This window comes from Sprattus sprattus (assembly GCF_963457725.1).
Source record: "Sprattus sprattus genome assembly, chromosome: 16".
NCBI lineage: Eukaryota > Metazoa > Chordata > Actinopteri > Clupeiformes > Clupeidae > Sprattus > Sprattus sprattus.
The window spans coordinates 19,171,141-19,183,640 of NC_137914.1; the positions used below are offsets into that span (position 1 = coordinate 19,171,141).

The 12,500-nt window shown below is 46.0% G+C and overlaps 1 protein-coding gene across 1 annotated transcript in view; it reads left to right on the forward strand.

Moving 5' to 3' along the window:
- The window catches only part of LOC308377008 (cadherin-4-like), a gene marked incomplete at its 5' end in the record, with an annotated part of 304,531 nt that overhangs the window by 197,117 nt on the left and 94,914 nt on the right, over window positions 1-12,500 (forward strand). The window contains one exon of the mRNA XM_080853540.1: window positions 1,136-1,315. Within this exon, the coding sequence (XP_080709666.1) occupies window positions 1,136-1,315 (180 nt within the window). The remainder of the gene's footprint in view (window positions 1-1,135; window positions 1,316-12,500) is intronic.

Sequence of the window (12,500 nt, forward strand, 5' to 3'; positions counted from 1 at the left end):
ACCACCTCCACCCCCTCTAAACCGCCTGCATCCGCTATGTCTCTCTGTCTTACGGGGCAGGGATGCAGCTTGGGGCTGGGCTGGCCCTGGGTGCTATAACAGCCAGTGTAAATTCATAGGCACAGGCAGGTGTCAGCTGTAATGCCGTGCTTTCACAGTGCTGGCATAAAACCCCATAGTTCAAAAGCTCACAAGTTTCCTCGTCATGTACAAGACAAAGGCAGTACGATTCCGAGACCATGCATGAGTAAACAAATATGAAAATAAATCAAATCTGTCAAATCTGATTAAATGAGTCATGTGCATCCCTTTGCAATGTGTAAAAAATATAGATGAATAAAGTACATTGATCTGCAACATACATAAACAGTATGTTACATACAGCAGGCAGAAACATACTTCAGTGACAATACACACAGGTCACGAACATGTACAGTGTATAACATCTTACAGAAATATGCGGAGTTGGTGTTGACCATAGTGTGCTTAGGCAAGTGTGTGTGTGTGTGTGTGTGTGTGTGTGTGTGTGTGTGTGTGTGTGTGTGTGTGTGTGTTTGTGTGTGTGTGTGTTTGTGTGTGTGTGTGTGTGTGTGTGTGTGTGTGTGTGTGTGTGTGTGTGTGTGTGTGTGTGTGTGTGTGTGTGTGTGTGTGTGTGTGTGTGTGTGTGTGTGTGTGTGTGAGTGAGTGCTGGTTTTGTTATTGGCCCATGTTACTGCTCTTGCTGAGTCTGTCTAGTCAGGTTGCTCTGTTTGCCCTCTGGATAGCTTTCAACTGCAGTAACATTGGACTACCAACAACAATGAAAGGAATCCATGGGTCTCAGGGCTGGAATTGTATAGTGTTTTGACTTGTTTGATTGTGGAGATGTTGTTTGGGTTTTTTAAAGTGGAGACTGTTGGGCCCCTCTCACAGCGAGAAAAACATTGTGATCAATATCAAAAGTTCATTCATAGGATGATGGAAACACAAAACAAGCATCGGCCAATTTTATGGTCAACCACCTTTATTTAAAAAATTCGAACAACCTTTTGTTGTTTGTGTGTAGCCATAAACTGAACGAAAATCAGAATAGCATGTGGTGGAATGAGTTCCTTTTGTGACTGAGACCTAACCTGTGTTCTTTGGTCTTTCCCAGGCGCTGACGGAGAGGAGTGCAGACGGGAAGACCCATGGGCCCCAACCTGTGCCTTTTGTCATCAGGTTCCCCAGGAAACCGCGGTCCAATGGGCTCCACCGCCACAAGCGAGACTGGGTGATCCCGCCGATCAACGTGCCTGAGAACTCGCGCGGACCCTTCCCACAGATCCTCGTCAGCGTAAGTCAGCCTTCCTCTCTCCTCTGTAATCTCCCCACGTGATCAGCCGGAAACAAACCCCTTCATTTGGTTTCTACTGACAGCAATAAGGAAGTCAGCCAACAGCCTACCTCCCACGAGGGGCTCTCAGAAGCAAAATAGCTTTATGTTTCACGGACACACACTACATGCCATACAGGAAGGCCATCGCAAAGAAGATTAGCATTGTTCACTTTTCCTCCCTCCATCTCTCTCTCTCTTTCTCTCTCTCTCTCTCACTCTCCACCTTTCTCTCTCTTTCAAATCTTGTCCTCCATAATGATCAGCTTTACAGGTGATTATGCTGTGTGTTTGTGATGCGATTATGGCCACTCGAGGGTGCTCAGGTAGAGCGGATGGGAAGCGAGGGCGAGGGCGAGAGCGAGGCGGAGCGCTCCCCTGACGAGGGGGCTGAGGGGCCACAGCGGTACCCGATGAGGCCAGTAAGCAGGAGCTGGCGGTCTGCAGTGCCTCGTTAATGCCGCCACGAATTAGACCTCTCTCCATCTTGACTGAATTTATACAGTACTGTGGGAAATGGAGTGTAATGGAAATGAGCGCTGTGGTGCGCTGTGCTATACTGTGCTGAGACGTGAACATAGACCCACCAGGCAGCCTCTCACCAGCGCAGCCCACTAACACTAACACTGTCCCATGGGGTTCGGCTGATGATTCTAAAGCAGAGAGTGGCCGAGCATTTTTTATAAAAAAAATTGCATTCCACACCCGTATTCAACAAGGACCACCAACAACACAACAACAAATGACATTTCTGCAAAACTGCTAGTTGGGCAAAGTATAGAAAATAAACAGGAGTGGGAGGGGGCTGCACCTGGAGGCTTGTAAAAGGCTGCATAGGAGGGGAAAATAACATGAATAAATAAACGCCTATATAAATGCGCCTTTGTAGCGAGAGCCGCGCTGGAGTGTTTAAAATTCAGAGATCCTGTCACAACAGAACGCTCAGTTTGTCTCCGGCAAAGAAAAAAAAAGGGAAAAAATGGATCTCTGTGGTCTGGTTCATGAAAAAACATCAGTCACAGCGAAAACGTTCTTATTGGGTTTGCGTTTTTTGCTCTTTCTCTCTAAAATATCTACCCATCAGCTTTTCCCCCTGTTTACAAAACCCTCTGAGCTTTTTTTTTCTTCTTCTTGTTCTTGGTTAAATTGTGCAGAAGAAGCGTTTTCCCCTCGTCTTTCTCCCTCTCTCTCTCCCTCTCTCTTTCTCCCTTTTCCTCTTTCTCTCACTTTCTCTCCCTCCCTCCATCTCCTCACCCTGTTTTCATCCTGTCCCAAGGGTGTGCCAACAGAGCTACTTAAAGCCATCCTTTTTAGTTGGGAAAAAACAGGGAATGAGCAGAAACTTTCTCCCCTTTGTTCCGAAGCACAAGGGAGAGGGATAGGAGGATAAGGAGAAGAGAGGAGAGGAAGGGAGAGAGAGAGAGAGGAGGGGAGAGAGACAGAGGAGGATGAGGAGAAGATAAGAGAGGGGAGGGGAGGGGGTATTTAAGGCCCTGGCAGACGGTCTCCCACTCTAGTTAGAACTTGAAGCGCTCGTTCCAGCGAGACGGCTCTCCACAGGCACTGGCCACTAAAAAACCACCAACCACAGAAGGGGGATTGAGAAAGAGAGAGAGAGAGAGATAGAGAGAGGGGAGAGAAAGAGGGAGGAGGAGGAGAAATGGGGGCCCAAGGGAGAAAGTAGGAGAGGAGAGGGGAGGCAAAGTGGGAGAGATGGGAGGAGAGAGAGAGAGAGTGAAAGAGGTAGGGGGAAATAGGGAGAAGGATAGAGAGAGAGAGAAAGTAAGTGTGAGTGTCAAAGCTTGGAGCAGTGGTGTGTGTGTGTGTGGGTGATGGGGGGTTGCAGGACAAGAAATCAAAGCAGTGTTTAGGGGTGTGGAGCGCAGCGAACACAATCCACTTTTTGGTGCTGTAAATAGGGCCGGGGGGCCAGGAGCACACACGTAAACCCACACATACACACACATACACACACACACACACACACACACACACACACGCACGCACACACACACACACACACACACACACACACACAGGCCCAGCTCCAGGAGTGCAGCGATGCGTTCTGATGCCTTGGCTGGGCAGGCCTGGGCCCTCTGACTTTCCTCTGTGTTTAATAATGTCTTCAGGGCACCACAGACAGACCCTAGTGTTTCTGCTCAGGCCACCCTTAACAAGGCGCTAGCTTCAAGGCGCTGCAGCGCTGCTACTGCCAACGCTGTTGTTTTGTGGGATTTATTTACGCCCTCCATTTTTGTTCTTGTTGGATAGCAGCATCAAAGAGAAAGACAGAGAGAAACGCCACCACCTCCCTCCTCCTTCTCTCTCTTCCGCTTTCTGTGAGTGTTTTGTTTTGACGTGGTGGTTGGAGAGTGACCCTCTGTCTGTGGTTCCGTGCACAGTTTGGTGGCAAGATTGAATATTTATGTTTTTGGCTGGGTGCACACTTTACATACGTAAGAAGCACTCATTTCGCATGAGCTGATTTTTCCACTCTCTCTTTCTCTCTCTCTCTCTTTCTCTCTCTCTCCCTCGTTCCAGAGGACGAGCCATGAGAGGGATTTTATTTTGCCGACAACCGTACCAACTCACTCGAATCGTGTGCCATTTCAATGGCATTCTTAAGTCAAGGTCACAGGGGGAAAAAAGCTGAAAGCACATTAACCATTCCGTAGTGTGTGTAGTTTGTGTGTTACCTACTTGAGAGTGTGTGTGTGAGAGAGACAAAGAAACACACAGGTGCACACACAGCAAGCGAGGAAAAGTGTCTGAAAGTTAGGTGATGGTGGCTGTCAGACGCTCCGTGTCAAAGTAGAGGCGGTGTAGGGGGGTGGAGGTGGGAAGGTGTGTGTGTGGGGGGGGGGGGGCTGGGGGGGTTAGACTGTTGCCGCGACACCATCACTCAGCGCTCAGCTCCCTGCCCATCTCTGATGTCTGCCTTGCCTAATGACCCGTGAAGCCAGTGCGCACCATTATGGGGTGTTCTGTCATCCGCTGGCGAGGCTGACTGACACAGCCGAGACGCCGTCACCCGTCTACCTCTCCTCTTGCTTGAGAGCCCCGGTCCCATCACAGGGACAGGAAGGGGCCACCCTGACCCAATGCCCTCCGTCCATCTCCCAAAAAACAACCAACCGAGAGGGGCTCTGCAGAAGTGTGTGTTTTTGTGTGTGTGTGTCTGAGATGGAGGCCCTGCGTAGACCCTTCTGCTCTTAGCCCACCTGAGAGTGAAAATTAAAACTAGTGAAGTGTTGAAGCCGAGAGCAGGAGGCAAGGGTGCTCTGAGGGACAGTTTAGGAGAGGGGGCAGGAAGATAAATGGACCGGGAAGGAAAGAGAGAGAGAGAGAGAGAGGGATGGGGACAGAGAGAGATGGATGGAGAGAAAGAGAAAGCATAAGAGATGGCGAGGGGCAGAGAGAGGAGGGAGATGGAGGGAGGGAGGTATGTGGAGATGGAGAAAGCGACACAGCAGGGATAGAGAGAAGGTTGAGGAGAGGAAAAAGATGGAGGGGAGAAGCTGGAGAGAGGAGTGAGAAAGGGAGAGGGGGAGAGAAGAGAGGAGAGGGAGTCATTCCTCCCAGTGCGCAGGTGTGCTTTGTCGCTCCCTTTCTTCCCCAGCCAAACAATCATCAATGACATGTAAGAGCCATTGATTTTTTTCTTTCTGTTTTTTTTTGGAGGCTTTTTGAAAGTGTCCATTGATCTGTACACTTCTCCCGCGGCAAAGTCATTGATTTCTCCTTTCTCTCCTCCACTCTGGTAAATAAAGACCTAACCCTGATCCCAATCTTAACAAAAGTGGCCGAACACACACACATATGCACATGCACACACTCACATACACACACATACAAACATATACACAAACTCACACATTCTTAGAAGTTACAAAGAAACCAAACACTCCCACACAGAAATGTGCATGTTTGCCGTGCATCCTAACACTGCTCTAAATGCACAACTCTTTTTGTCAGTAAACTATAGAAGATGTGTTAAGGCATTGTAGCTCCTTGCCTGCTTTAAATGAATGCTCTTCGAAGACAATATCAATCATATCCAGTCATACCTCAGGCAGTGTCTCGCTCTGAAAATGATGAGGCCTTGACTGACCCAAGACCTCAGAAATCTTTTCCAAAAGAGCCGGGTACTTGGAGTGTTTTTACAAGCAGAATAACAGTACATTCTGATCACTGCGTGGGGGTTTGGGTGGGTCTAGATGTCAACACTGACTTTATTTCAAAGTTGTTCTTATTTTTCCCCTTGAGTTCCTTCCACCTTTTAAAGTTCTCCAAAGATGCTGGTGCACGTGTACTCAGTAGCATTCCAGCCGGACTGGTACCTGAAGTGCCCATTATTTCCAAAAGAATAAAGATGGTAGGAGCTCAGTGTGGTGGGTGAGGTCTAGGACTGAATACCAGACATTGAGCACTGACTACACAGGAGTAGGCACCTGATGTTTTTTTTTTTTAATGGTTATTTTTTTGTTATGAGTAGATGATTGAGGGGATGTTCAGCCAGTGTCCTTGACCTCCTGTGATTCGCACACAGACTGTGCTCTCCCTCGTCCTCCCCATCACCCATGGCAGGATCGTCTTTTATTAAACTGCCATCGCTTTATCCCTCTAATAAAGCTCGGCAAACAATACAGTGACAGGCACATTACGGTGACGTCCACCGCCACCATCCCTGGCAGCCTCCAGTGAAATAAATGTGCCGTCTCGAATGTTTCATGGCTAATTTTTCCGAAGGCGCCCAATGATTTTGAGGGAGGAGGAAAACATTTTGATGCAACGCATTTATTTTCTCCCCCTCCGGTTCTCGCCAGGAGCTCCCTGTTGTGCAGGTCACCCGAGGGCACTGAAGGAAAAAGTATCGGATAAAGTTTTCTTGGCTCATAATTTTCTCTGCTTTTTCTTTTTCCCGTCTCAGTACAACTTGAAAAATGTTAATAAATGCATAGGTAAGCAGAGAGAGTTGGTTCATTAAGTGCCCCCTCATTGTAACTCTGTTGGCTCAATAGTTTAAATGTTTTTTTTTTTATCAATATGATTCTTTCACTGAGTAGACACACACACCTTTATTCCTGAGAGGCATTAGAAAAAGGTGACGGCTGGTTGATTTTTCCTCTATTGATTTAAAAACTTCTGGGGTGAATTCTTTGGTTGATTGCTTCCTATTTTCACATGAAAAAACTCGCCAGTACCACCCTGGTAGGTATGTACAAACACACACACCACTCCACTCAACTCCACTTCTATTCAACCTCAACCACAACCTCTTCAGCCTATTTTGTTACTCCCTTCTACTTAGGCCATGTTCATTAATCAAATCACGTTGTATTTATGAAAGAATATCAGTCAGCTGCAGGGCTGACTGCCTAATGGGAAACAAACCCGGCCTCCGTTATTGTAGCTCGTGGGAAGTTTTTGTCAGAATTAGACTGAATTAATGAGAACTTCACTAATGAAACCCAAGTCGACATCCAAGTGATTTTTATTTTGCCATACTCAGCAAGCTTTTTTGCAATGTAAACAACACCTTGTGTCTGCATTTAGCTGCTTCCACACTGCTTAATACCACGTTGTTTATATGACTACAAATGGGCCGCTTCCCGATGAAACAAGCAAACCAGTCCCCCAGAGATCGGTTTCCTGCACTTTATCTGTAATGTTCATTTAAAAGACAGTAATGACTACATCCCGAGGGACTCGCTGAAAGAAAGACGGATACGGATCAGAACGAAACATGTTGAATGACAAAATGTAGTCTCTAAAAAGCAAAGAATGAGAAACCAGCATCAGGAAAATGAGACAAAAGGTGCAACAGACTGAGAGAGAAAGTGAATGATGGGTGGTGGAGGGGTGTGTGTGAGGGATGAGGATATGTTGTGTTTTTTGGAGCACTGGGTAATGTTGTAGAAGAGACTTATGGATTAGGCCCGAGCCAGACTTTCATTGTGCTGTCGATACACTCCCCCAAGCCTCTGGATCCACAGCCTCTCCCATAGGGCCTAATGAAACACTTTGGCGTCTGTCTGCTTTGCCCATGCCAAGATCACAAGGCTAAAAATTGGCTTCTTCATCCCTCTTCAGTGTTTGCACCGTGACACAGTTTAAACACGAGGCATTGTATGGGAGAACATTCCTTCTGACACAATCTCTGAACAAAGGGGTTTTTGCTGCAGTGCATTTGTTACAATTATACCTTTTGTGCGCTCACAATTGCCGTGGTTTGTTTTGTGAGGCGTCATTTTTTTTTTTTTTTTCTCATCCCCTCCTGAACAATGAGGTAGATACACAAGCCAAAACTCAAGGTTTCCATCTTGTCTTTGAAATCCTGCCATGTGGAAACCGCAGGACTGTAAAAAAAAAAAAAAAAAAACACTCCTGAGTATTTTAGGGTTTTTCTGGCCAGTCATCTCATATGTATAGCTGCTGTGGACTGTTGCTTGTCAGGCAAAATTAGAAAGAAGTCGTTTCCTTCTCTGCAAACGCTCCAATGACACAAAAAGGCAGGCTGCAGACAGTGTTTGATTCATGCGACCATCTATGGGATGAATTATCAGTACCTCCTAGTGGCCATCGTATGGCAGTCAGTTGTGTGTTTGCACTGGGTATAAAAACGAGAGGAAGATAGAGGGAGGGAGAAGAGAGAGACAAGGGAAGTGGGGTGTAAGTCAGATGTCGTACAGAGCCGTCATTCTCTCAGAGGCATCTCTGATTGTTTGTGTACTCCAGAGCTGACCCCTTCATGTAGAGCGAGACACATGAGAGATTTTAAACGCTTGGCCCCCTCATCCTCATACTAGCTGTTGACCAAAAATAACAGCTGACAAGCTGCTGGACTGCTTTCTTTAAATATTTTTTCTTTCTTTTTTTCTTTTTTTTTTTTGCTGACAGAACTGGGACCTACTCCAGAACCACTCAGTAGGATTTTATCACGTCCTTTTTTGCAGAGTATTACAGAAATACCCTCCTGTGCACACTCCATTTATTTCTCTCTCTCTCCCTTTCTCTCTATCTCTCTCTTTCTCTCTTTCTCCCCGCTCTATCTCTCCTCTGCTATTTTCATTACTATTAAAAATATTTTCTCTTCATATTCATGTTTTTCCAATGAATTGTTGTCTTCAGCTGACTGCTCTGTTCTCTGTTTGTCTCCCATGTAATGGCCACTTTACAGTGTCTTGTCTAACCAGAGATCGTAATTGCAATGGAAATATTTACTCAGCGATGAAGTAGATTTTAGGTTTAATTTAATACATGCAGTATTACTTTCATATCTCAGAGTAAGAGAGAGGCCTGTGCCCTCCATGTTAAACATTAGGACCACTTGCAATATTCATTCCCATAATTCAATAATATTTTTGGTTATGGGGGATCCTTTGAGTGTTTTGATTCCTCAGTCCGAACCCCTGGTCTTACATATCAACATTAATCTTTAAGAATCGTAAATTCTCCATTAATTATTGCTCTGGTATGTACAGGCATTTTGGAAGTAAACGTCTTTGACATTGTACCCCCCGAATTTACGTAGGCACCTGCGCTCTTGCTCCCACGATGCCTTTGGAGAAAATTACATTCTCTGGCCTCAGAAATGAATCATTCCCTAAGAATCACATTTGGCCACCCCGAGCCTTGAATTAGACTGGCATTTAAAAAGACAGAGCTTGAGAGACAGAGCGAGCTGAAAGCCCTTTGATGAGCGAGCCAAGCTAATGGATCCCAGGGAGTGTTGGCTCGGCCACCATCCATCCCTTTAATAGATTAAAACCTCCTTTTATTTGGGTGGGGATGAAATGCCTTTGCTGTGGCACCAGGCCTGGCTGCGACGATGCTCAGACTCGGTGACCTGCATGGCCAAGGGGTTGGGGTGTGGGCCGAGTTTGTGTGTGTGTGTGTGTGGTGAGGTGGGGTGGGGGGCGGCTTGGTCGTCACAGAAACAGCACAGAGGCTTGACAGAGAACAGGATCAGGGACATATCATAAGCAAGAGGATTCACATTTTCAATTAGAATTGAAGCATGTCTGTGCCGTGACATAAATGGGAATTAATGATCTTCACTTGCGATTGATTGACACAATACTTCTTAATGCATCCTACTGAAGGCCAGTCCCAAGAGCCTTCCTACTCATTCATACCTCCTTATGGCTCTGAGTCTCTCAAGGCTGAAAATCTCCGCTTTACATCTCCACCTCCAACTGGTCATTGAGGATCCATGCTGAAAGAAATATAAATTACACTGGATGAATCATCCTTTGAATCCACCCTTCATAGTGCCACTCCCCAGGCCATTAGGGTCATGATCCATACCACTGGAATTAACAATAAACTTCATTTCCGCTGCTGTAATGGAATTACAAGTCTCAGTGTAATTGCTTCCTCTCCCCATCTGCAGGGAGCAAAGGCCTGCTGTGCTTCACCACAGTAGCAAGGAGAAGGGAACTGCATTTCATTCATCCTGTTGGGGTGTGAATTTACGTGTTGGTATTTTATACTCGATAGGTATAAATGTGATTTAACTTTCTTGTCCATTGGTCTCATGGTAGAACTGTAAGTTAAGAATAACATATTACCAGTGGAGCGGTGTTGATGGTTTTGCATTATTTGTTCTATGACAGTCGTTACCTTTCAAATGTCAGACTATTTGTCAGTGTGTGTGTATTGATTTGTCGATGTGACAAAAAAGGTGTTCATATTTTCACAGGAAGCATATTGCTATTGCATAGGTTTTATATGGTACATTTTCACTTCTAATTTTATGCATTGCAAATAGAATTGTACTGGAGTTTACCACATCTCCTTACATTGCATCAGCATTGTCAACACTCAGATTTGCAAGTGGGATGTGTGTGTCTGCATTATTCAGATGAATGCATGTTGGTGTTGGTCTATAGATTTTCAGCCATGTTTGTTTAGTAGCCATCAGCAGAGGACTCCCTATGAGAGGTCCCCCATCATGCCCAGCCGTCAGCTCCTAGTCTCTGGGATCTCACATTACTGATGTTTTTATCACCATCCCTCTTTCCTGTCAGCCCATCTCTCTCTCTCTTTCTCTTTCTCTCTCTCTCTCTCTATTTCGTCCAAGTCAGAGGGAAGCACCCTGAGTGCACTGGAATCCGGATGTGTCGAAATTGAATTGTAAATCTTTCACCCAAAAGATACGGTCAAGACCGTGGGCCCAGGTTCTTTAATAGAAGATGAGAAGCTGTTTACGAGGGGGATAAATTACACAATGACAAATGGGCTTCTGTCGGGGAGCCCTTGGGGTCTGGGCTAGTAGACCCCATCTCTCTCAAGCTCTCCAATGCAAGATGTGTCTTCCAGTCGCTAAAGCAGGAAATAGATCCTTTCAATAGATTTCTGTGTGGATGCAAAATGGTCAGGCAGTCATGGAGTGGGTTGGGGGGGGGGATAAATTAAGGTCTTGAGGAAGTCGATGAATTAAACAGCTGCCTCCCCCCCACACTCCACCCCAGCCCACCCCACCATCCCATCTAGTTATTTGATTGCCTGAAGAGGCTGTCTTATTGTTGACGTTAGCATCAGTCACAAACGAGGGCCCTGCAATGATCCAGGAGCAGACGGCCTCGAAGTTGCATTAATAAATGCATGGGATAATATTTCAGGAAAACATATCTGAAACAACGCAAATAAATAAAATAAATGTGCCCCCTCTGTTTCATAAATCCCATAGCTCACCCTCGAGCCGGAGAGAGGCAGTAGGCATAATTGTTGGTAAGAAAAAAAAAGTTAAGAAATGAAAGGAAAAGACTGATCGCATTGGAAAGAGTCCCTAGGCAATGCAGCCGGATTGAATTGGAACACTTTTGCTTGTAAGTCAGGAGATGTAAAGACCAATATGACTCAATTTAATATGCTCAATCTTTTGTTTTCTTTCTCCCTCTCTCTCAGACAAATTTTTTTTGGGGGGGGGGGGGGGGGGGGGGGGGGGGGTGTTGGTTGCAGTTCCAATTCTGTTTTCCCTCGAGGTGAAAATGTGAAGCAACTGGAAATCGAGGCCTTGCTGGAGAAATCAGATCCTATTTACTTTGTCATTTAGCAGCGAAAAACATTCGTGTCGGAATCTTTTCATGTAAATCTAATGGCTTCTGCCATAGGTTTGGTGCTTTCCCAAAGCTCAGCGTTGGTTATTACCCTGATCGCCCCCTGAGCGCTATCGCTCCTCAGCAGAGATGACACTCCAACCATATTAAACATCATGCCTCCACTTTTGTTGTATCTCCTTAACCCACGGCCTTCAAAGGGAATAGGTCCCCCGTGCAGCTGTGTGTTTGCAGGTGTGTGTGAGAGAAAGACAGAGAGGTTATGACTGAATGACTTTTATATGTTCCGAACATCAATATATTAGATTTTTTTGTCATCCATTCTTTAGTTTTCTTCTCTTGTGTCACGGTGTTCAGACACTCTTTATGTAAACATCATTCTCAGATTTAAGTGCTGGCCTTTATGGCCGGATGAAAAGAAGATTGTATTTTGCCCCTGCGCCATGTTATATCCCGACCGGCGATCATAAGCCCCATGCTGATGCTGCTGTTGCCTAAGGCCTTAGGCTCCCTGCTGTTTGTGTCTGGTTTCTGAGGTTCTGACTGAAACAGTCTTGTCTGCAGAGGGAGGATGTATGCAACGTTACTATAAAGGTTTTCGCAGTTTGTGTGTTTACATCTGCTGTTGTTTCCGCGTGTGTGTGTGTGTGTGTGTGTGTGTGTGTGTGTGTGTGTGTGTGTGTGTGTGTGTGTGTGTGTGTGTGTGTGTGTGTGTGTGATAGATAGAGAAAGAGAGAGAGAGAACGAGAGGGAGGAAAGGGAGAGTGTATTCCCAGCTGAGGGGCAGACTCCAATATGTATCTCCTTCAAAAAGGAGATAGTGTGAGCCAGTGTGTGGTGTGTTTTGCTAATGTCGAGTTCCCAGCTGAGGAGAAGACTGAGACATATATAGTGAGAAATGAGTTGTGCGTGTGCGTGTGCGTGTGCGTGTGCGTGTGCGTGTGCGTGTGTGTGTTGCTCCCATCTGAACATAACTTTTCAGACTTCCAGTAGGAAGAGGAATGTTGGCTGGTCTGTCAAGGGGAGAGAGGCATGGGGAGGCCTGTTACCTGGCTGCCTGTGCTGAGCTCTGGGCTCCT